Source organism: Takifugu rubripes, chromosome 1 (genome assembly GCF_901000725.2).
Source record: "Takifugu rubripes chromosome 1, fTakRub1.2, whole genome shotgun sequence".
Taxonomy (NCBI): Eukaryota; Metazoa; Chordata; class Actinopteri; order Tetraodontiformes; family Tetraodontidae; genus Takifugu; species Takifugu rubripes.
In genome coordinates, this window is record NC_042285.1 from 739,235 (window position 1) to 763,208 (window position 23,974).

The 23,974-nt window shown below is 54.0% G+C and overlaps 3 protein-coding genes across 6 annotated transcripts; 1 reads left to right on the forward strand and 2 right to left on the reverse strand.

Annotated features, from left to right (window-relative positions):
• Positions 1 to 269: 269 nt before the first annotated feature.
• On the forward strand, positions 270 to 3,779 carry LOC101076851 (cerebellar degeneration-related protein 2-like). The gene is made up of 6 exons (XM_011620095.2): positions 270 to 490; positions 998 to 1,110; positions 1,374 to 1,522; positions 1,604 to 1,762; positions 2,630 to 2,840; positions 2,970 to 3,779. The coding sequence occupies exons 1-6, from the start codon at positions 409 to 411 to the stop codon at positions 3,540 to 3,542; spliced, it is 1,287 nt and encodes a 428-aa protein (XP_011618397.2). The 5' UTR covers positions 270 to 408; the 3' UTR covers positions 3,543 to 3,779.
• A 1,155-nt stretch (positions 3,780 to 4,934) lies between these two features.
• On the reverse strand, positions 4,935 to 11,958 carry polr3e (polymerase (RNA) III (DNA directed) polypeptide E). The gene is given in 22 exon segments (XM_003978723.3): positions 4,935 to 5,420; positions 5,487 to 5,609; positions 5,720 to 5,797; positions 6,594 to 6,665; positions 6,667 to 7,052; positions 7,126 to 7,187; positions 7,305 to 7,462; positions 7,542 to 7,601; positions 7,678 to 7,759; positions 7,836 to 7,956; positions 8,066 to 8,157; positions 8,252 to 8,296; positions 8,396 to 8,481; positions 9,166 to 9,285; positions 9,365 to 9,414; positions 9,519 to 9,626; positions 9,813 to 9,895; positions 10,202 to 10,317; positions 10,399 to 10,476; positions 10,558 to 10,608; positions 10,707 to 10,789; positions 11,804 to 11,958. Coding segments are annotated over 21 exon segments (2,067 nt in total). The 5' UTR covers positions 10,746 to 10,789; positions 11,804 to 11,958; the 3' UTR covers positions 4,935 to 5,363.
• Positions 11,959 to 12,796: 838 nt separating this feature from the next.
• On the reverse strand, positions 12,797 to 23,772 carry eef2k (eukaryotic elongation factor 2 kinase). 4 transcript variants are annotated; one of them, XM_029850670.1, is made up of 19 exons: positions 23,591 to 23,772; positions 22,912 to 23,174; positions 22,669 to 22,722; positions 21,595 to 21,695; positions 19,657 to 19,717; positions 19,041 to 19,078; positions 17,408 to 17,579; positions 17,157 to 17,306; positions 16,849 to 16,981; positions 16,648 to 16,775; positions 16,375 to 16,561; positions 16,225 to 16,274; positions 15,970 to 16,044; positions 15,789 to 15,845; positions 14,332 to 14,463; positions 13,781 to 13,969; positions 13,585 to 13,709; positions 13,311 to 13,489; positions 12,797 to 13,235 (listed from the first exon to the last, which is right to left on the reverse strand). In XM_029850670.1, the coding sequence occupies exons 2-19, from the start codon at positions 23,167 to 23,169 to the stop codon at positions 13,126 to 13,128; spliced, it is 2,199 nt and encodes a 732-aa protein (XP_029706530.1). In that variant the 5' UTR covers positions 23,170 to 23,174; positions 23,591 to 23,772; the 3' UTR covers positions 12,797 to 13,125. The 4 variants fall into 4 exon arrangements, with proteins under 4 accessions (XP_029706530.1, XP_029706536.1, XP_029706524.1 ...); XM_029850676.1 differs by having other exon boundaries at positions 16,225 to 16,277; positions 16,381 to 16,561; positions 22,912 to 23,177; XM_029850664.1 differs by having other exon boundaries at positions 22,912 to 23,177.
• Between the last annotated feature and the right edge of the window lie 202 nt (positions 23,773 to 23,974).

Consider the following 23,974-nt stretch of genomic DNA (forward strand, 5'->3'; position numbering starts at 1 on the left):
ATTCAACCCGTCTGTATTGGCTAAAAAATAGTCATGCTACGTTTGATTTCACGTTCCAGATCATATTTAAGTTCACTTTCATTCGTTTTAAAACAACCAATTTAACTGCCGTGTTTTACAACTTTGAATAAAAGTTGTTAATCGCGGTGAGTAGAGAATAAAGTGCGTTTTCTGAGGCCTTAAAACCGTCCGGCAGCATTAGTGGAGCTTTTATCTTGAAAGTGGAAAGCGGAAGCGGGACCGTGAACGCACCACCGTCATCGCCGTCCTGAGGTGAGCGCTCACCGGTGCCGGCTGCGGGCGTGCGCGTCACTGCACTTTACGCTCCGTTGGATTCATTCTTCCACATCATGGTTTTGTAGAAGGAGCGTAAAGAAGCTGCAGGAAGTGGCTGAAAGAGCTGAGAAGATGTTGACGGACACGATCGTGGAGGAGGAGTTCGAGCTGAAGGAAGAGGAGCCGTGGTACGACAGGCAGGACCTCGAGCACGGTACCGGTCCACGACACTCTTTGTCTCCGAAGCCTTTGACATGAACACGCAAGGTTTAACATTCAAATGGCAGAGATGAGAATGAGATCTGGCCCAGGTGTCTTTTATCACCTTCGCCGTGACAGAGCACGCGCGTTCCTCCGTGCAGGAACGCTTATACGTGATTCTCCTAAAGCGGTTTAACTTCCCGTCGTTCCGTTTAGTCCCCCAAGGTTGTTGAAGGGCCGCCGGAGCTGCTGACTGGGTCGTTTCAGGCCCGGCGCCGTTTCCGCCCTGAAGGTTGTGGGTTCTTTGGTTTTATGACGCTCTGCAGATCTTTGCGCATCCTCCGGAAACGTGCGGAGTTGTTGATTTATGGGGGAAAATGTGAGCAGTGGCCCTTCAGGAACGAGGGTTGATCGGGTCAGAGCCTCGGCAGCAGCTCCGGACGGGCCGGTGCTGGGTCGGGGTTAAGGTTAGGGTTCCTAACCCTCATTCTAACCCGAACCTCCCTCCGTCTCCCCTCAGACCTGCAGCTGGCAGCCGAGCTGGGGAAGAGCCTCCTGGAGAGGAACAAGGAGCTGGAGCAGGGCCTGCAGCAGATGTGCTCCTCCAACCAGGAGCAGCTGCAGGAGATCGAGGTGAGGAGCCCACGTCCTGGCCACAGAGGACCCCCCAAACCGTCAGCTCTCTTCTAAAAATGGTCCTTTCGTTCGTGGGACCCCTCCACATGAAGGTGGGGGTGTCCAGGGGCCAGGGAGCCGTCCAGGTTCACTCTTAATTACAGGCGTGTTGATGAGATAAAGACGGGTCAAAGAGTCCAGGCTGAGGAGATGATAACGTCTTCACTCACACGTCCACGTGGGTTCTGGACGTTTGCAGAATAACCATTTCCTGTCTCCAGTACCTGTCCAAGCAGGTGGACGTCCTGCGGCAGGTCAACGACCAGCACGCGAAAGTCTACGAGCAGCTGGACGTGGCGGCCCGAGAACTGGAGCAGAACAACCACAAACTGGTTCTGGACAAGAAGACGGCGCAGCAGAAGATCCAGGGGTAAGAGGTTTGGTCCAGTCTGGGCCCGGGCCGCTCCGGTCCGGTCCGGTCCGGGCCCTGACGTGTCCCTTCTGTCCCCAGCCTGGTGGAGACGGTGGAGCTGCTGCAGACGCAGGTGGACGAGCTGCAGCGTCAGCTGGAGGACGTGAGGTTGAGTCCCGGCCGGCGCCACTGGGAGCCGCGGGCGGCCCGGGGGGCCCGGAGCGTGTCCTGCCTGCAGGAGCTGCAGAACTCCCTCAGGTGGGACGTTATGGCCGTCCAGCGGACACATGCGGTTTCCATGGTAACCGGCCTTTTGTGGGGCCGACGTCCACGACGGGGACGTTCTCGATCTTTAAGCTTTTTAAACCTTCATGTGGAGAAACAGCAGATCCTGCTTCACCTCCTCCGGGTGCTGATCCAGCGCTGGCCTGGAGGAGCTCCTCTATCAGCTGTGTGTGTGTGCGTGCACGTGTGTGTGCGTGTGTTTATGGGGGGGGGGACTTTGGCCTTCCACCTCGCTGCGTTCAGACCTGCCTGATCGGGTTTATCAATAATGTTCCCATTAATCTGATGTTACGAAGTCATAACAAGATTACACACACCAGCACACACAGCACACACACACCAGCACACACACACACACACCAGCACACACACACACACACACACACCAGCACGCACACACACACACGGTTGGAGCACTGATTGTATCTCTGTAGTTTTATTTTCATGTTCCGGCTGTAAACGCGTGGAATTTCTCTGCTGAGCTTTGATCTTTTGATCTTCTCTCACCTTTTACCTGCATCTGCTGCTGAAGCTCCGGCGCAGCAGAAAGATTCCGAGTCGGACAACAGAACCGATACAGAACCGGCTGACAAAAACCACTTTTCTACCTGTTTATTTGGACCCTGAAACGGGTCAGAAAGGCTCAGACAGAAGTTCTGGGAGCAGAACTGAAGCGGCCCGTTAATGATCCACAGGCACCATTCAAATTCAGGAGCGCTGCTCTCGTTCCGAGGTTGAGGCTCGTGTTTGTTCAGCTCCACGTTATCGTGCACGTTCACGCGTTATCACACGTGCACGCGCTGCTCAGACGTCCGGCCTGACGCCACCAAACTGTTGCAGGTACGAGGACGAGCCTCCGGACGCCGCCGACTGCGCTGAGGTGGCGTGGTGGGAGGAGGAGCGGGCGTCGCTGCAGCACTCCCTCCGGGCCCTCCAGACCCAGTTCGCCGGCGAGCGTGCACGTAGGGAGGAGCTGCAGCGTGAGGCCCAGCTGCTCACCGGTGAAAATGCGGCGCTGGAGCAGCAGGTGTCTGGAATGGAGGCCTGTCGGGTAGGTGGGACGCACATTTATGTGGATGGACACAGAGCTACGCTACGCTACGCTAAGCTAAGCTACGAGGAGGTCGATGGAACTGACGGAGAACGTTGGCTGATCTCAGGCTTTCTCTTGGTGCTCCAGGTCCGAGTGGCTGAGCTGGAGCTGGAGGTGGAGGAGCTCCGGCAGCTCTGGGAATCCTCCAGCCGCCCCGGGCTGGGCCTCCACCTGATGCCCAACCCGATGTTGGTCGACCTGGAGGACGACGGCGAGGCCAAAGCTGCCAAGGCGCCCTCAGTCCTGAAGCGCTGGGGCAGCGAGCGGCTGCTGAGGGGGGCGCAGACGGCGCCCGGCTCCCCCGGCAGGATCGACGACCACGAGTGCTCGTGCGCGCGTCGATCGGGGGTGATGAAGTCCCGCGGGATCTCGCTGCTCCACGAGGTGGACGCCCAGTACAGCGCCCTGCAGGCCAAGTACGAGGAGCTGCTGCAGCGCTGCCCCCGGGGGCCGCAGGAGGGGGCGGGGCCGAGGGAGGGGGCGGGGCCGGGCGGGGCGAGCCATAAGTCCATCCAGACCGCCGACGGCGCCGCACCGACGGACCTGGAGGACGAGCACCAGCCCGAGTACAAGAAACTTTTCAAGCAGATCTTCTCACACATTCAGAAATCTAAGAAGGTCCTGGAGAACCGAGGCGGCCCGGCGGCGCCGCCACGTTAGTGTCCAGAGACGCGCCTGCTGCAGTATGAACGCCCCCCCCCCCACCCCCACCCTAGTGCATGAGAATCACCCAGAAACGTGACGGCCGTGCACGTGTTCAGACCAGAGCAGGAAACGACACCAGCTGCACCGAGGATCCGCTCGCACAGAAACACCAGTGCCTGAAAACCACTACCTCACCCTGTAGCCCTGCTCACACACACACACACACTCTGCTCACACACACTCACCCTGCTCACACACACTCACCCTGCTCACACACACTCACCCTGCTCACACACACTCTGCTCACACACTCACCCTGCTCACACACACACTCTGCTCACACACACACTCACCCTGCTCACACACACTCACCCTGCTCATACACACCCTCACACACTCACCCTGCTCATACACACCCTCACACACTCACCCTGCTCATACACACTCACCCTGCTCATACACACCCTCACACACTCACCCTGCTCACACACACTCACCCTGCTCATACACACCCTGCTCATACACACCCTCACACACTCACCCTGCTCATACACACCCTCACACACACTCTGCTCACACACACTCACCCTGCTCATACACACCCCCCCTCACACTCACCCTGCTCATACACACCCTCACACACACTCTGCTCACACACACTCACCCTGCTCACACACACCCTCACACCCCCCCTCACCACTCCAGGGGCTTCCTACCTGCGCTGCTGCTGCTCCACTTGAAGACTTCCAGGCTTCCAAACGTTGTTGTTCGACGCCGTTTGTGATCGTTTGCAGATCTGAACTATTTATAAAAGTAGTGACGCCGTTTTGGGTGAATCAGCTGCAGCCTAATAATCCAAAATGTTTCAAGGTGCTAAAATGTATCAAGGTTTCTGCACTATGCTAATTATTCTACAATCATAGTAGGTTTGTGTGGATGTGCTGATGCTCGTTGCCACGGTAACCAGGTGAACTTGAAGCTGTAACTGCTGGTCCTAATGATTAGAAAGCTTTATGATGTTGAATGTACGTAGTAACCATGGAGATGCTCTTGTAAGGCCGAGACGTGTGACGTGCTCCAGGTACGCCTGGTGATTCACCTGTGTTCAGACACCTGTACAGCTGAAGCTAAACCAGCACCAACCAGGCTTTGATGTCGACCTGCTGGAAACGGAAATAAAGGAGCTGTAAAATGCTCAAGATGCTGCTGAGTTTGGCTTCATGAGCGCCAAGTCTGACTGCCACCTTTATTGTCACCATGGTCTCCATGGCAACGGCAGATCCGGCCCACGTTAGCGGGTGCTTGGGCGGCCTCTGTCAGGCCCACGACACAAACTCACGGGTGTTCACCATCAATCGCCCGTTTATGTTTCCCTCTTTATGTTTCACCGACGCCACAAATCAGATGTTCTGCTTCAAACAAGGATTTAATGGTGCCGTAAATCTCACAAATCAGGCCGAGAAACGTCTCGTTTCTTCTGCATCGCCAACATAATCCGGATCTGGTGGAAGATGACGTTGAAAACAAGCGAGCATGAAGTCGTAAAGCAAAGTAACTTCAGGTTTGAGTCCCGGGGGGGTTCCTGGTGAGCCCGGGGGGGGGTTCCTGGTGAGCCCGGGGGGGTTCCTGGTGCACGTGTGAGGAGCTTCCTCCTGCGTGAGCTGCCTCACACCACCCGGGTCCACGTCAGCCGTGCACTCAGCCTGGCTGACGTCTTCGTCCTCAGAGCAGGACCAGCGGTGAGGGGCTCACGTCTGTCTGACTCCTCCCACTGGACACCTGCGGGGGCGGGCGGGGGGGTGTTGGAGGCACCCAGCAGGAGGCGGCCCGTCACCGTCAGGACTGTATGGTTCCCTTCAGGTACCACATCCCTGCGTAGCTGCTGCAGCACTCCTGCGGGGACAGGCGGCGTCACAACCCCACACTGACGGCTGCACACGTGTTGATCACTGTTCTCACGTGAAGGAGCCGGTCCACTTCGGCTTTGGAGACCTCCCCAAACTCCTGAGACAGGCGGGCCTGGACCACCGCCCTCCTGAGCCGGTAGTGCTTGGTGAAGAGTTCGTAGAGCAGCCGACGGTGCTGCGGGACCACAAAAGACAACGACTTCACCTCGTTGGCCATCGGGCCCAAATCCAGCCTTTGATAACCTGCGTGGTGCGTTTAAGGACACTGGGAAAGGGGCCGTTTACCTTGTCGAAGCCGTCTCCGTTCTCCCACAAACCGAACACCTTCTGTTCATCCGAGGCTGCGTTGCTCTGAGCAGGAAACTAGAGTGGAGACAGGACACGTCAGGAGCAGCAACAAAGTTCTGAGACCAGGTCGGGACTCCAGAGCTTCAGGTGGGGGCTCAACATACCTGAGGTCACCTGAGGCGCCCGACTAACCCGAGTCAGTATTCAGTCATTCGGGCGCCCCTAACCGCAGACTGAGGCTCCATTTCATGTAACAGTTAACTAGCGACAGGGGGGGGGGGGCGCCGCTGGGACCAGAAGGACCTGGGTGATCCCAAAACCTGGATTAACCCTTCAGACCAGTCTCCCGGTTCCAGCCTACTCGTAAAACCTGCTTAGTCCCAGAGCCGTAATGAGCTTTAGGTGTTGGCTGATAAGCCGTTACATAACAGAGCCGGTGCCCAGGGTTCTCCCTCCCTCCCTCCCTCCCCCCACCCGGCTGAAGCTGGCCCATGTTGGGGCTACAGACGGGATAAAGACCTAAAGCAGGTCCGCTCCTGGCAGGAGAGCGCTCCTTAATGGAAAGCCCATCCAACGTCACAGCTCAAAGGAACATCGTCACCAGATTACGGCCCTTCTGTGACCCTCTGGGACCTGAGGACCACGTTAGCTGTGCACGGCCACACCAGCGGGACGGCGCTCCAGAGCTAGATGGAGGCGACTGTGGTTAATCTGACATCCGATAGCTGCTATAAAGCTGCCAGGGAGGAAATGCTCGTCCTTCCTGCCCCCCCAGGAGCGCGTCTCGAGTTAGTCTGCAGCGGAAGCGACGCCTCACGAGGTCGCATCCGGCGTGAGCAGCGTGGCAGCACCATCGTGGGCGGATACTCACAGGCACCAGGATCTGTCTGCAGTGGCGGAGCACGATGGCGTCCGTCAGCATGTGGTCGGAGACGGAGTGGAAAGACGCTCCGGCCCACCGGCATGGAGGCCAGGTGCAGGTTCAGGAGCCTCTTGAACTCGTTCAGTGTCACTACAAAATGCTTCCTGAAAGTCTTTAGCACAAAGTCCTGCAGCTCCTGGGACGACGCCTCGGTGCGACCCCCCCCGTTACTGTTGGCGTGACCCGAGCTGGGGGACGCGGCGCCGGGGTAACCGTTGACGGAGCCGTTGGGGATGGGGCAGGAAGTGTCCATGGGTTCGTCTTCTCTGTCGCTGACAGCTTCCTGTTTGATGCGAGCGGCGCCGCCTGCCCGCCTGGCGTCCAGGTCCTTCTGGAGGGCGGCCTGGTTCTTCTGCGCGCGCTCCTGCGCCGCCTTCAGCCGCTGCTCGCCGCTGATCTGCTCCGGCTCTAAACAACACACACGGGCTCACAACACTCCTGCTCGTTCCCACCCATCAATGAGATCGCGGCGGTCACGCACCCGGCTGAGGAGACGTCTTTGGCACGAAATCTTCTTTAGAGAAGTCGAAGACTTTTTCCAGCCTGAAAGAAAGATCAAAGACGGCTTAAATCAAAGGACGCCTCTCCCGTTCCCCGAGTTTAGCCACGTCGCATCGAGACGGAGCGGCTCTCCTCCCTGCTCAGGTGAGCGCCACCTACTTGCTCTGGATGCCGACCCACAGCATCTGCTGCCTGTGGGCCACGTCCGGGTGCTTCCTGATGAAGTCCTCGTCGGTGGGCAGCAGGAACTCCCAGCCTCTGTTCACTCGAGGAGCTGCCACTTGCTCCAGGAAATCTTTCACATCCTCCGGTGGAAGCTGACAAAAGCAGGAGGAAGAAGCGGCTTTAGCAGGAACCCCCTCCGGCCCAGCTCCCCCCCCCCCGGACGACGCTCACCTTGATGACGGCAGCGGCCTCCTTCCTCATCAAGGAGCGCTCTAAAGTGAACCTCCACATCTGGGGAAAACACACCCGGTCACATCTGGGCCTTCAGAGCCTGGCAGTTATGAGAGCAGATAAACGAGCGGCTCACCACGAAGTCCCGGCCACGACAGAGCACCTCCGCGGGGACGCCGCTGTGGGGGCTGCAGGTGTTCTTAGGGTAGAGGACGTCGCTGGAAGAGGAGAGGAGCCAATCACTTCTCAATAAAGAAGCATTCATGCGACTTTAAAACTCCCAGCGAGGCTCACCTCTTCACAACCCAGTTTCCCTGGACCAGCAGCGCCACCTGCTGGATGCACCGCAGCACCGAGGTGGAGTCTGTGCCAGAGGCCAACAGGCCCATCAGGTTAGCAAACTGAATCACTTTGACTACAAAGCAGAGGAAGCCCAGCAGAAAACACAGCATCAGTGGGAGGAGCCATCACAACTGACCATCTACAGGTGTGGCGTGCTCCTGCTCTCCGGCGTGGAACTGTACCGTTCTTCATCAGAGTCTTGACCTGGTCCACCAGAGGCAGGGTGCGGAGCTGGGCCATGGACAGCACATTACTGGGCCCAACAGGCTTCACACTGTCAACAGGAGAGCAACAGAACCAGCTGACGTTAAAAGGGCCGTGCGCCTCCACCCTCAAAGCTTGACCCCCCCCTCGTGTGGAGGACTTACACCTTCTCTTCAGCCAGAGGCGGCATCAACATTGACAGATACTCCCTGGGAAAACACACGTGATCGGGTTATGTTTAGAACGGCTCCAGAATCACAATGTGAAGCTCCGGATGTTCAGAGGAGCGGCAGAAATGTTCGGCTCACTTTGGAGTTTTGACAAGCTCGGAGTTCTCGGAGGCATCGGCCGACTGGCAGAACAGGTACTGGCGTTCGTGCTCCGAGCGGCCGTCCTGCGGGAACAACACGCCCGGCGTCACAACCAAACTCAGAGGACCTGGAGCAGCTCCGCCGGTCAGAACTGCTGCTGACGTGAACAGTTAAACAAGTGGAGATGAAAATATCTCCAAAAGTCTCTGAAGATCCGAGGGCAAGGCCTCGCTCCTGAATTAGCCTGCTAGCATCAGCATTAGCCAAGATCGACTGGTGCTAACGTCAAGGCTTTGTTAACGCCCAGAACCCTCGAAGTTTGCCCCAACACCTAGCAACCATCTAGAAGGAGACTGTGAGGAGATGCCGAAGGCTTTCAGGTGCCCGCTGGCTCGGTTCTGAGGAACGTTGCTTCCGTTTCCTTTCCCAAGCCCACAGAAGCTCCTGCTAATGGAGAACAATTCTAAACACACCTCGACAGGAGCCAGCAGAGGCTTTAGCAGGGTCCTGACCAATCATCAATGGGAATCTGTGGACAGACCTCAGAAGAGCAGTGCTGGCTACTAAACTCCTGTAGGAGGCGGCACTACGAGGTACGAGATGAGAAGGAAATAGAATCAACGAATAAATGTTTAGGGTTTAGAGGAATGTGTCATCTTTAACGTTAATCCTGCCGGCGGTATTCCCATACTCCACTGGTCAAACTGTTCACGCTGACAAAAACGCTAACCGGAGGCCACAAACCGAGGCGCGAGAGCTCCCCCTACCTTCACGCCGTGGTACTGCAGGTGGATCCAGGGCTCCTCCGCCTGCTTCTTCTGCAGGAACTCATAGGACTGGATTCTTCTCTGCCGGGCTTGTTCCGACTCCGGGCGACTGAACCTCACCTGAAGGAGTGCATGTGTTTACTGTACATCAGCACGTGCACGCTCCAGCGGTACCATATCACAGAGAGCAGGTATTCACCGTGATGGCCTTGGCCTCCTCCTCGGCCTCGTCCTGGGAGGAATCACCACCTGTCGGCGTAACACACAAACCCAGCTTATAAACGACCCGGGTCCCGTCTGTGATGCGAGATCCCGCTCAGATTCAGGATTCAGGAGATTAATCTCCGGCCCACCTTCGTTGGCCGCCTCCCGCTCTCTGGTTTTGCTGTCAGCCTTGTCGAGGTAGGAGAAGCTGGGTCTCATCTGGAGGATCCCCGTCAGCGGCGTGATGTGAAGCTCACCTGTTGACAAGGACCGCCCGTCAGAACCAGCAACGTTTGGGTCCAGAAGAACCGGCGGCGGGCTCCAAAGCCATCAAACCGAGAACCGAGAGACCCCGACTGAAACCGAGTAAAGCCCGACGGGGTCGGGAAGACAAACGGGAAGAGAGATTTGTGCTGAAGCTGACCGACAGAACCGGGTCCGACCTTTGTGGAAAACAGCAGCAGCATATCTGGAGGTGTTTGTCGTGGCCTGGATGGAGGAGAAGGTCTGTTTATCCATCATCTTCCTGGAAAAGAAAAGAGGAAGAGGATCCAAATCACTCGCCAAACCTCCACTGGAAACACAAAGATCCTGGTGGCACCGCTGAGGACCAAACCGGGCCGGTGTGGACCCACATGGTCCAGCGCCTCCTCTAATGTAGCCCACAGCACCTCTGAGGTGAGCTGGGTTTTTATTTGGGCTTCAGGACCGAACGAGTCAGACGAGTTAAAAACCTTCGTGATGACGACGACCTGAAGCCGTCGAGGCGAAGGCGGCGCCGCCGGGACGTGGTCGGAACTAACGCGACAACGAGATCTGAGGTCCAACGTACGTGGAATAGGTGTTGGTCTCATCGTACGCCGCTCCGTCCACGTTCAACGCGATCTGCTCCCCTTTGCTGCGGCAGTAGTTGGGACTGGTGGCGTCGATCGCCATCTCCAGCTCCACCTGTTTCACGGGCGGAGGAAAACGTCGTGAAACTATTTTCCAGGTGCGGCGACGATGGGACGAGGAGCAGAGGAGGTTTACCCGTTGCTGCTTCGGTTTGATTTTAGCCGATAAGTGATTGACGTCATCGTAGGTCATAGAGGAAGGGCGGACAGGGTACTGAGAGGAGACCAACGATTAGTCAGAAGAACTGATCACTGCTGACGACCAAAACTACTCATCAATGGAGACAGAGATTACCTGGAAAAGGTAGAGTTTATCTGCAAGACTCTTGGCAAGGTAAACATCAATCTAAAGGAAGATAAAGCAGCCGTTCAGCAGCCTGAACAGACCACCAGCCTCACGGGTCAGTACACCAGGACACCGGCTGGCGGTGAGTGTGGACTTACTTCTTCTATAATGGGGTCGTCTTCATCACCGCTGGCCATTATTTATGTCAGCTGGAGTGGAGCTCAGATCTCAGATATCTAACCTGGGGAAAAAGGTTTGCTTAAACTCAGACACGGATTATAGAGCTACACAGCATACGGCTACACCCAGGACGGGAAAAGGAAAGCAGCTGCACCGTATATATGGTGTATATACCCTATACATGCAGTATACACTGTGTATATACCCTATACATGCAGTATATACTGTGCATATACCCTATACATGCAGTATACACTGTGCATATACCCTATACACTGTGCATATACCCTATACATGCAGTATACACTGTGCATATACCCTATACATGCAGTATACACTGTGCATATACCCTATACATGCAGTATACACTGTGTATATACCCTATACATGCAGTATACACTGTGTATATACCCTATACATGCAGTATATACTGTGTATATACCCTATACATGCAGTATACACCATGTATATACCCTACACACACACAGTATAAACGGTGTATAGAGTGTGTAAACACTGTATATACTGTGTATGAAGTCATGGGCTGACTAGTGATGGCTCAAAGGTGGATTCCAACATGATGCAAGTCAGTGTAATTCATGCCACTGCTCGTCGCGCACGCACGCACGCACGCACTAATGTCAAAATAACAACCAACAGCTAACACTCCAAATGGTCACTTCAGTCTACCAACGACTTTAGCTGACTGTCATGCCCGTGAAAGAAGTCAAATCAGTGGCTACGTTAGCTAGCTAGCTAGCATCAAACCCTTTCAAACAATTTCCAGGGCCTCGGCTTTCAAACTGCGGAGGAAATGTTCAATTCTATACAAAAAGGATAATCTGCGAAATAAATATGGAGTAAAGCAGGCCCTTTTGATTTCCTGTAATTAACCTATAAGCGATAGGTTAATAATCAAACGTAACCAGTGTTATGGAGCCCATGCAACTTTAGCCTACCTAGCTACCTAACTAGCATGGCTTGTTACATACTGTCAGTCAAAATAAGAGCCAGTCACTCGTCAAAGGCCTGTTTTGAAGCGGCCTCTCCCGTAAATACAGAGCAGGTGATTCACCTGGACACTTCACCATGTGGTTTCCGTCGTCTCATCCAGAAAGTCGATGCGCAGAGCGGCAGAAAAACGCTGAACTCCAGCGAGCAGCCCGAGAGGAGCCGCTACTGTTGATGCTGCACCGCACACGTGGGGAGGAGCCCGCTCCCACAATGCTTTGCGGCTCCGCCCCACTTCCGGGTTTGCAGTGAGGCGATTATCAATAGATGATTTGTTAATAGATTATTTATCAATGGATGATTTATCAATAGATTATTTATCAGTGGATGATTTATCAATAGATTATTTATCAATATATTATTTATCAGTGGATGATTTATCAATAGATGATTTATTAATAGATTATTTATCAATGGATGATTTATCAATAGATTATTTATCAATATATTATTTATCAATGGATGATTTATCAATAGATTATTTATCAATAGATGATTTATTAACGGATTATTTATCAATAGATTATTTATCAATGGATGATTTATTAATAGATGATTTATCAATGGATGATTTATTAATAGATTGTTTATTAATAGATTATTTATCAATGGATGATTTATCAATAGATGATTTATTAATATATGATTTATTAATAGATTCTTTATTAATGGAATATTTATCAATGGATGATTTATCAACAGATTATTTATCAATAGTGATTTATCAATAGGTGATTTATCAATGGATGATTTATCAACAGATTATTTATCAATAGATGATTTATCAATAGGTAATTTATCAACAGATTATTTATCAATAGGTAATTTATCAACAGATTATTTATCAATAGGTAATTTAGCAATAGATGATTTATCAATAGGTGATTTATCAACATGAGGGCAGCTGGGATGATTTAAGATGATTCTCGAGGAGCTGAGAAACTTTGGGACTTGAACTTGCAACCCCAAACGTTTGAAGCGTCTCAGTTGTTTACTGAGTTCTTATTGATCCTTTAATATTCCGTATTCACTTCATAAACATGGACACCAGCCACAGCGACTAAATCAAGGCCAACTTTAATTTATGTGTCAAATTCCAACATTTTACAAACATTCCTGCAAAATTAAAGGTTCAACATTTGGGACGAGGGGTCGTTTGGCTTCAGCACTTTTACAGGTTTTCCTATTTCGGAGGCTCGTTATCAGAAAGTCAAATGCTGATTTTGGAAGACTGGCTTCACTAACGGGGAAAGCGTAGAAACCTGGACGCGTGCGCGCCCACACACACACACACACACACACATGCGCATGAGTACTGTAATAAAAAAATATGTAAACTGTGAACACTCGAGTTATTTCTGTAAAATCCTCCTGGTTGTTGCCGGATCACTCCTCCATGGCCGCCCAGGCTTCCTCCGCCTTCATGTAGTACTGGTTGGCCAGGCGCCCCTTCATGGCCTCCGTCGCAGCTTCTGCCGCCTCTGTAAACAGATCACCTGCAGGGAGAGCAGATCACAACCGATCACAGGGGAAGCAGCAGGAGGTGGGCCGACCACAGGCCGGGGTCCCACCTGCTTTCTGGGGGTCAGCGGCCAGCTTGAAGCCTCCCGTTTGGAACATCTCCGCCTCTCTGGCCAGCAGCAGGTATCGCGGCTCTTCCTGCATCCCATCAAACTCCCCGCCTTCGTCATAGTCCGTCATGTTCAGGGCGGTGTCATACCAGTGAACCGCTTCTTCCCAGTTCTGCTTCCTTCATTGGAACAGAAAGAACAAACACGGGTTGGTTCCGGTCGATGTGCAGCGGTGTCCGCCAGGGGGCAGCACCCTCTCGGGTCCCGGCCTCACCTGTCTGCTGACAGGTTCGCCCCAGTATCGAAGGCTCTGGCCACGACGATCATGGAAGATCTGTCTCCAGCCTCAGCGGCCTGCAGCAAATACTTGAAGCCTTTCATCCGATTCCCAGCATTATCCTGCGAAGAGCGTGGAGGTTGTGAACCAAAACTGAAAGGACGAATTCAGCAGAGGGAGGAGAGCAGCGCACCTCCACTTCCACCTCTGGCAGCACGTGATGAGGCAGCTGCAGGTAGCACTGCCCGACGGCCACAATGGCCTCCAGCTCTCCACACAGGGCGGCCGTCTCCAGGTGGAACATGGCCGACTCCTGATCCCACTCCTCATCCTTCTCGCAGAAACGCCCCCCCTCGTGGTAGTGCACCATAGCCAGGTGGACCTGGGCAGGAGGAGGCGCAGGACAACCGGAGCTGAAGCCCGTTCAGCATCTCAGCACACATGCACATTCAGGGAGACGCTTCGCTTCAATAGAGTTGATTTGGAGCCTTTGACTGGCTGATCCCACTCAGGACACAGCAGGACTGACCAGCATAAGGGGGGGGGGGAGGTAAGAGGGCTGTCCCTCAGCCCCCCCAGCAAAGGTTTACTTTCAGGCACCATTTTTAATTTAAAACTGTTCATGTCTCACCAATTATTATCCATGATTGTTGGTTGTAAGTTGATTTACGGCGTCTTTAATGAGTCAAACGACAGCGTGACCCCCCCCCCCCCCAGCCCCCCCCCCAGCCCCACCCCCGTTACCTTCCCCAGGATGGACTGGCCGATCTTTTTCTGCAGCAGAGCGTTGATGCGCTCCACTTCGGTGGCCGCGCAGGACGACCGGTGGACGTGGGCGCGGGTTGAGTGGAAGAAGCTCCACTTTTCGTCTGTCAGCTGGGCGAGAATGAAAAGAGCAGGAAAAAAAACAATAAAAATGTTAAAAACAATTAAAAATGTTAAAATCAATAAAAATGTTAAAAACAATAAAAAAAATGATGCGAGAAGCTTTGGTGAGCTCGTTATGAGGAGAGCTCACTCTCAGGTTGGGTTAGTGAAAGCTTAATATTGACATAAAGCACCGAAACAAGAGCGCACACACTCACACACACTCACACCCACACCCACACTCACACTCACACTCACACACACACACACTCACACACACTCACACTCACACTCACACACACACGCACACACACACACACACACTCACACACACACACACACTCACACACACTCACACTCACACTCACACACACACACACACACACACACACTCACACACACTCACACACACACACACACACACACACACACACTCACACACGCACACACACACACACACACTCACACACACACTCACACACACACACACACACGCACACGCACACACACACACACACACACACACACACACACACTCACACACGCACACACACACACACACACTCACGTAGGGCGGTGACACTCAAACAAGAGGGTGACGCAGAGCAAGATGGTGTTTCAGGTCTAAATCTCAAACTCTGCAGCATTTTATCATCCTGATTTGATTCCAAATGTCAGGACGGAGCGGCGGCCTGCATGAGCAGATGCGCACGTCTCCTCTCAAACGCCGTGCACGGCCATGCACAGCCGTGCACGTGGGGAATACCTGGCCTGTGAGCCAGCATACAAAACATTCACCCAGTTGTTGTCAGGAGTTACACTTGAATTTAGGCTCCCATCTTCCTCTGGGGGGGAAACAGAGGAGGAAGGTGATGGGACAGGATCAGTGGGGGGGTGAGAGAGGAGAGAGGTGAGAGAGGAGAGGGGTGAGAGAGGAGGGGTGAGAGCGGAGAGGGTGGGGTGAGAGAGGAGAGGGTGGGAGAGAGGAGGGGTGAGAGAGGAGAGGAGGGGGTGAGAGAGAGGAGGGGGTGAGAGAGGAGGGGTGAGAGAGGAGAGGGTGGGGTGAGAGAGGAGAGGAGGGGGTGAGAGAGAGGAGGGGGGTGAGAGAGGAGGGGTGAGAGAGGAGAGGGTGGGGTGAGAGAGGAGAGGGTGGGAGAGAGGAGGGGGGTGAGAGAGAGGAGGGGGTGAGAGAGCAGAGGAGAGGGTGGGAGAGAGGAGGGGTGAGAGAGGAGAGGTGAGAGAGGAGGGGTGAGAGAGGGGGGGTGAGAGAGGGAAGGGGGGGTGAGAGAGGGAAGGGGGGGTGAGCAGGGGTCTGACACCCCCGGTTTGTTTACCCGTCTGATACTGTCCTCATCCGACTCGGAACACTGGGATCTGTAGCGTTGGTGGACCTGCGTATCGACAGAACATGAAACATCAAAGCCACAGTCAGAGGATCAAAGGCCACACAGCTAAAAGCACGAATCATCATCTGGCGAGGATGCTCTGACAGTCAAGGTCAGTGAAGGTCGTTACCCCGTCCATGTGGTCGTTGGGGTCGCCTTCGCTCCGCCGCTCGCTGGGGTAGCCGCTGTCGCCGCCATTCTCGTCCTAAAGGTCACAAACCAGAAAGATGAGTGGACGCCAGGCTGAGTCATGTGACCCTGAGGTCATCAGGTCACATCAAGGCTCTGCCCCCCCCCCCCAACAGGCAGACCCAACACCAGAACCGGCTCCTGGGACCAAACCTCCGTCCCCTCTGAACCCGTCAGAACCTTTGGTGCTTCTCACCTTGTGTTCGCCTGCGTTGGTACCGTACTGGCGTTCATGCTCGTTCATGCCTGAAACATAAAGCAAGCAACACATGTGGATGTCCAGAACAGTTCTGGTTCTGGTTCGGTGACAGTAAATATGCGGACGGGTCCAGAGATCCGTGCAGACCTTGTGGAGAACACGGAAGGATGAGGGGGGAGCAGGGAACCGAGTCCACGTCGCTCGTGCTCTCGTCCGCCGAGGACGTCTCAGACAGGCGGGAGAAGAGCAGCGGCGGGCGACTGCCCGACATGGTCCGAACCCGAGGAGAACCGCAGTGCTCCTCGCAGCCCCGCAGCACCGTCTGGGCCGACTTCTGAAACAGATGAAGACGGGCCGACTCAGTGGGGGGGGGGGGGGTCGGAGTCCGACCCTCGGAGACGGCGTCAACATTTAAGCTACCAGCAGTTTGTTGGTGCCGTCCAGCTGGGACCGCTCGGCAGGGGAAAGGTCAAAGGGCGTCAGGCCCATGCTCTTGCAGATCTTGTTGCACAGGTGGGAGTGGAAGAAGAGCGCCATGCCCCGCACACCTGCAACACATCCGGACCGACCCAGGTGAGTTCACGCCTCACGCCTCTGCCCACCCGCACGCCGGAGCCGTACCCAGATTCCCATCGCCAAAGTCGGTCCCCTTCTCCGTGTGGATCTGTGGGTCGGTGTAGAGATCGCCGACCCCCTGGATGTCCACGACGATCAGCTGGTGGCCCGACCGCTCGAAAGTGAAGTGACAGAAGGCCTGAAGGGGCACAACGCTGGTTAACAGCACGCCGTTGTCACCTCGCAGCCACGGCGTGCAGCCACGGCGTGCAGCCACGGCGTGCAGCCACGGCGTGCAGCCACGGCGTGCAGCCACGGCGAGCAGCGTGCAGCCACGGCGAGCAGCCACGGCGAGCAGCCACGGCGCCACTCACCTGAGGGGTCAGTCGGATGTTGTCGTCCCGCACGAAGCCGGAGTTGGAGTTGTACTTGATGTACTTGCCCTCGATGTAATGCTCCAGGTGGAAGAGCGGCTTCCCCGGTCTCTCCGTCATCTCCACCACGCACATCTGCATGATGTCCACCTGGGGACACACGGGTCAAAGCATGAGGAAGGTCGTGGGAGGCCGTGGAAGGTCGTGGAAGGTCGCGGGCTCCTCGGGGGCGCCGGGATGAGCCTGGGCACCTGTTTCGGGGGCCGGTGGCGGTTGTACTCCTCCCCCCACAGCTTGGCCTCCATTTGTAACCTCACGTCCTCAAAGTAAATGTTCCTGTCCACCGGCTCCATGTAGCACTTGGACACGTAGTTGGACGCCATCTTCCAGTTGCTGCTGTGCGAGAAGTTGGAGAGTTTCTTCCTGGAGGAGGAGACAGGTGTGTTAGTCACCTGGGAATCACCTGTGAATCACCTGGGAATCACCTGGGAATCACAACTGAAAACATGTCCAAGAGAGTTTCAGATGATATGATCAGACAGATCAGATCAGACAGAACAGATCAGACAGATCAGATCAGACAGAACAGATCAGATCAGATCAGATCAGATCAGATCAGAACAGATCAGATCAGACAGATCAGATCAGACAGATCAGATCAGATCAGATCAGATCAGATCAGATCAGATCAGATCAGAACAGATCAGATCAGACAGAACAGATCAGATCAGATCAGAACAGAACAGATCAGATCAGACAGATCAGATCAGAACAGATCAGATCAGACAGAACAGATCAGACAGAACAGATCAGACAGATCAGATCAGATCAGATCAGATCAGACAGAACAGGTCAGATCAGACAGATCAGATCAGATCAGATCAGATCAGACAGATCAGATCAGATCAGAACAGATCAGATCAGACAGAACAGATCAGATCGATCAGATCAGACAGAGCAGATCAGATCAGACAGATCAGATCAGACAGATCAGATCAGATCAGACAGAACAGATCAGATCAGACCAGATCAGATCAGACAGATCAGATCAGACAGATCAGATCAGAACAGATCAGATCAGACAGAACAGATCAGACAGAGCAGATCAGATCAGACAGATCAGATCAGACAGATCAGATCAGATCAGACAGAACAGATCAGACAGAACAGATCAGATCAGACAGATCAGATCAGACAGATCAGATCAGATCAGACAGAACAGATCAGATCAGACCAGATCAGATCAGACAGATCAGATCAGACAGATCAGATCAGATCTTTTATTTATCCTGACTAAACTATTCCCAAACTATTCAGGACACTCGACATTAATGAGCCCCTGATTTAAAGGAGCCGCTTCCCTATTCCTCTGTCTCCAGGAGGCCGGTGATGCCGAGTTGGACTGATCGGTTCTGATCGGTTCTGGAGCTGCTGCCACTGTAGCGATCGGACTTTAACGAAGCTAAAACTGCCAAATGAAGCGGACAGAACCAAACCAAAGTGTGGCTAAGCAGTAAAGAGGAAAGGATCAATGTGAGCAGACCCAGGAGATCAATGCTCAGTGGTCCGGTCCGGCTGGTTCTGACCACCTCTTTAAAAACAAGCCTGCTTGTGATTCCCCCAGAGGAACCGATAAAAAGCAGCTCGCCTTTAATGTTCTGCTGGTTCTGCTGGTTCTGTTGGTTCTGCTGGTTCTGTTTCCAACAGCGCAGCGGGAAAAGAGCTGAGGGTGGATTAAACATTCACAATTAAACTATTGTTCCTTTCCCCTCTGACTCTGCAGCCCCACATCAAGCCCAGAACAGCAGAGCCAGAATGTGGACCTGGACCAGAAGCGGGCCTCGGCCCAGCAGAGACGTGCTGCTGCGTTCCAGCTCCACTTACGTTCTGAAGCACTCCCTCATGGCTCCTCGACCAAAGGGCTGTGAAACACAAAGCAGGCATGAATGAGGGGGGGGGACGTGTCTCACTGGGCGGTTCTAGTGACGGTTCTAGAGACGGTTCTAGTGGTGGTTCTAGGGACGGTTCTAGTGACGGTTCTAGAGACGGTTCTAGTGACGGTTCTAGTGACGGTTCTAGGGACGGTTCTAGAGACGGTTCTAGTGACGGTTCTAGAGACGGTTCTAGGGACGGTTCTAGTGACGTTCTAGAGACGGTTCTAGAGACGGTTCTAGTGGTGGTTCTAGTGACGGTTCTAGTGACGGTTCTAGAGACGGTTCTAGTGACGGTTCTAGTGACGGTTCTAGTGACGGTTCTAGAGACGGTTCTAGAGACGGTTCTAGGGACGGTTCTAGTGACGTTCTAGAGACGGTTCTAGAGACGGTTCTAGTGGTGGTTCTAGTGACGGTTCTAGTGACGGTTCTAGTGACGGTTCTAGAGACGGTTCTAGAGACGGTTCTAGTGACGGTTCTAGTGACGGTTCTAGGGACGGTTCTAGTGACAGTTCTAGAGACGGTTCTAGAGACGGTTCTAGTGACGGTTCTAGTGGCGGCGGTGGTACCTTGGACGCCATCTTGAGGTGGACCTGGTCCTGAGACCACTCCCCTGTGATCGCGTTGTACCTGCAACAAGCAAATCAAACCAATCACACAGCTGCTTTCATCTCATTCCCTTTGATGTGTCCTCCGTCGGCGTGCGTGCGTGTCGTGCACGTCGGGACTCGTTCCGTCCGATGACGAGCGCACGAGTCGGGTCAGCAGGTTCTCTCGGTTCCAACTCTTTTCTGAAGCTGTCACGACTTCCTGGTTACAGTTTCAGAATTTCCCCCCCCCCCCGCAGCGTAAAAGCGTTACGTTCCTGTCCCGTTCCTGCCCCGTTCCTGCCCCCTCCTGTCCCGTTCCTGCCCCCTCCTGCCCCGTTCCTGCCCCCTCCTGTCCCGTTCCTGCCCCCTCCTGCCCCGTTCCTGCCCCCTCCTGTCCCGTTCCTGCCCCCTCCTGCCCCCTCCTGTCCCGTTCCTGCCCCCTCCTGTCCCGTTCCTGCCCCCTCCTGCCCCGTTCCTGCCCCCTCCTGCCCCCTCCTGTCCCGTTCCTGCCCCCTCCTGTCCCGTTCCTGCCCCGTTCCTGCCCCCTCCTGTCCCGTTCCTGCCCCCTCCTGTCCCGTTCCTGCCCCCTCCTGCCCCCTCCTGTCCCGTTCCTGCCCCCTCCTGCCCCCTCCTGCCCCGTTCCTGCCCCCTCCTGTCCCGTTCCTGCCCCCTCCTGCCCCCTCCTGCCCCCTCCTGTCCCGTTCCTGCCCCCTCCTGCCCCGTTCCTGCCCCCTCCTGTCCCGTTCCTGCCCCCTCCTGCCCCCTCCCAACGGGCCAACGTGGGCTCTTATCTCTTTCCTCTCTATGAGAACAAGGCGCCACTTCGCTGACGGGCTAAATTCCTGTTGTGTCCATCATATAAACGCAGCCTGTGTGTGATGGTGGGCCTCACTAGTGGACTAGGCAGGGAGTGTGTGTGTGTGTGTGTGTGTGTGTGTGTGTGCGCGTGTGTGTGTGTGTGTGTGTGTGTGTGAGTTAATACACAGCTGCATGTCTGGACAGCTGGTCCCAGGGCGCCTCTGGAGGGGGACAGAGGGACCCTCTCCTCTCTTCCCCTCCCAAATCCAGTGCGCGCTTGTTTTCTCGTGTCAGAGGGCAACGACATCGGTTCCATTAGGTTCGGACCCAACGAGGAGTGAGGTTTCATGTGGATAAAATTAGCACGTGAAAAGAGCGCGGGGGCAAACCCGCCTCCCGCCCCTGTGCTCGGGGCTGTTACATAACCGGCCGGACACGCAGGCAGAGGCCTTTTCTGGCTGCTTTTTTAACTTTAACGTTCCTGCACACGCCCAGTTGTGAGGAGCCGTTTTTCTGCCTTTGTGCTCATTTCTGAGGTCTAAAACGGGGGGGCAGGTTAAAGTCTGACATTAAACTGACACATGAGTTAATGTGGAAGACGCCACGTGTTTAAATATGATTTCCTTATTGCTAATATACAGCGAGAGTGTGGAAATAATGGTCACTCTTTTTTCACCAGTCTTAGCATTTAGCACTAGCATTTAGCACTAGCATTTAGCACTAGCATTGGAGCAGAAACATCAGCAGCCTGAACTACCATCGCCACAATTTCCTGGTCGTCTGAACATTTCCTGCTTTTAAGTATATTAATGTTCCCTCACAGCTCTGTGTGTGTGTGTGTGTGTGTGTGTGTGTGTGTGTGTGTGTGTGTCTGAGTTTTATTTCAGTGACACGTTGACTCGTCAAACCAGAAAAACATGCTAGCAGCAGGACAGCTGGACTGACGTGACCAGACGGCCTCCTTTTCAATTCTGCCTCGAACAATTCTGCCTGGAGCCTCGAACTCATTTACATAGAATTTGCGTCTCTGAGCCGTTCACAGTGTGGTCACATGACCCCCCTCCCCCGCTGGAGGGACTCAAACCTGGACTAAAGGACGTGTCAGCAGTTCATTCTTACCGGTAACGGGTGCAAGATTCAGTCTTGATGTCCTCCAGGTGGAACTCTGCCCAGGGGTCCGGCCTCGCTCGGGCCTTCTCGATGGCCCGCGCCCACGCGTCCTGGCGGATTAGAGACGCATCAGCTGAAAACTGCATTTCATACAAAAAGAAGGCCGAAATCGGGCTCCCGAGGAGGTGGCGGTGGTGGTGGTGTGACAGATCAGGACAGTGGGAAGAAGAAAGCAGTGGGAGGAAACAATTAATTTAATCAAACACACACACACACACACACGATGGAAAGATGATGAGTTCGGTTGACAGCATAACGCTACCATGTGTCTCTGCTGACGCCCCCTCCCCCCCAGTTTAACCACCCTGACTATCACGCGTGAAGATAAGCGACCCTCCAACCTTTGTCGTCAACAACTCTCTGATGAAATCCCCGATCGGTGCAGCACCGTGTGTGTGAACGCGCCGTGTTGCGTTCACAACACATCAGCGTAACACAACCGGCTGGTTTGTGGCTGTTTAAGCAGCATGTAAATAAGGAAGAAAGTTAATGAACAACAGAAACTAGGGCAGAGAGCTGAGCTGGACGTTCAACAACAACCAGGACTTTTCGGACTCGGCGGTCCGAGGACGACTTTTATTAGTTGTTGCCGTTGGAAACCGAAGCGGACGCCTGTGTGACGTGTCAGAGCTATCTGTTAATTCCATTTTAAGAAATCACTTTCTTAGAAGGATCCATCAATCAAATGCTGCCGCCCCCACATGGTCAGTAATCTGACACCAGGAGGACACAGTTGCACGTCTCCCTCGTGCACCACAGGCGTGTTTGAGTCACATGACCCTCCCGTGTGCACAGCATGTAAACACCGTTGTTAAAGAACATAACGTGTCTCTTTGTTAGATTAATTACATGGAGCATAAAAGATTATAGTTTGAGGGAAAAGAGATCAAAAGAATGTCAAAAATGTGGGGGGGGGGGGGGGTGACGGAACCAAAATAAGGAAGAGGGCAGAAAAGGGAAGAGGAAACTCAGGTGGTTACAAGTGCATGAGTGAAGGAAGATAGGACTGGAGGAGTCACGTACCCGTGCACTCTCAGACAGAACCGTGTACGCCTGAGATTCTGCCCCGGGTTCATTCTGAAGGTGAAGAAAACGCACAGACGCACGTCTTTTTATCAACAAACCACAGCAACAAATTCACCATCCAGATTAAAAGCACGAAGCCTTGACGTCCGTACCACAGCGGCGCACGAGCGTCGGTGAGCACGTGCACGTGAACACCCGTATGGTGCCCGTGGTGGGACGCCCCCTCACACCCTAACTCACCCTGTAGCTGAAGCTGCTCTTGGGGAGAGAGCTGGGCAGCTGCCTGCTGCTGACCAGGTCCTTCAGGTAGTGGCCGGTTTCTTTGGCGGAGTCGTCCAGGATGGGGCGAATGACGTGGTCTTCGTCGTCCTCGTCGTCATCACTTGCACTGGATTTCGTGGGGGAACGGGTCCGCTGGCTGGCACCTCTGCAGGGGAGCGGGGGTCTCTGTGCACTGGCCTCCTCCTCCTCCATGCTGAACATCAGGTCGTCCTCCATGCTGCCTGCTGGGGGGCCACAGCCAGCCAGGGGCAGGTTAGAGTTCATCTGTGGCAGCCATGTTGGCTGTGGTCACAATAGCTCGGCCTCATGGCTGTCTAAGCTGCCATATGCTGCTGATGTTGGTGTCAGGACCGTGTCAACAAACTAGAAAAGTCAGCATCGTAGACGTGCATGTGCATGTGGAGTCTGTCTGAGCACGATCATATCTAATTACTCAAGTGTTCACTGCAATCAAATACCGATACGACTTCAGTTCTAAACTGGCAGCACACAGAGGAGAATCCACACCCGGCACTTAGAACCATAACAGTGCAACGGATATCAAAGAATATCCTGGTATCGAGCACGTTGTTAGTGGTAATAAATGCATAATCAACCTTGTTCCCGTTCACCTACATTTGACAGACAGTGGCCTCACCTCAGTCTTCAGCTGTGTCTCCCTGTCAGGTATTAACGGCACCAGTGGCAGTCGGTCCCCTCCCAGACCAGAATGGTTCGGTTCCTGGTTCTCCAGTGGATCCCGAAGGTCCGGGAAGCGTATCGCGGAAGGTTGTAGTTCTTCTCGCTGTCCACCACTGTAGCTGCAGCACCAGGCACGTAGTAAAACGATCTCTAGCCACGCCCCTGACTCGTGCTGCCTTCGAAGTATCGGAAATATTAAAACCACCTCAATTTGTATGTGGAATTTAATGTATGGAATCGGATCAGAGGATTCAGTTTAGTATCATTCAACCAGCAATTGTATCGTAGAAAACTGTAGTATATTACGAACATAATAGAAGCAAAAATGTAGTCAATAACA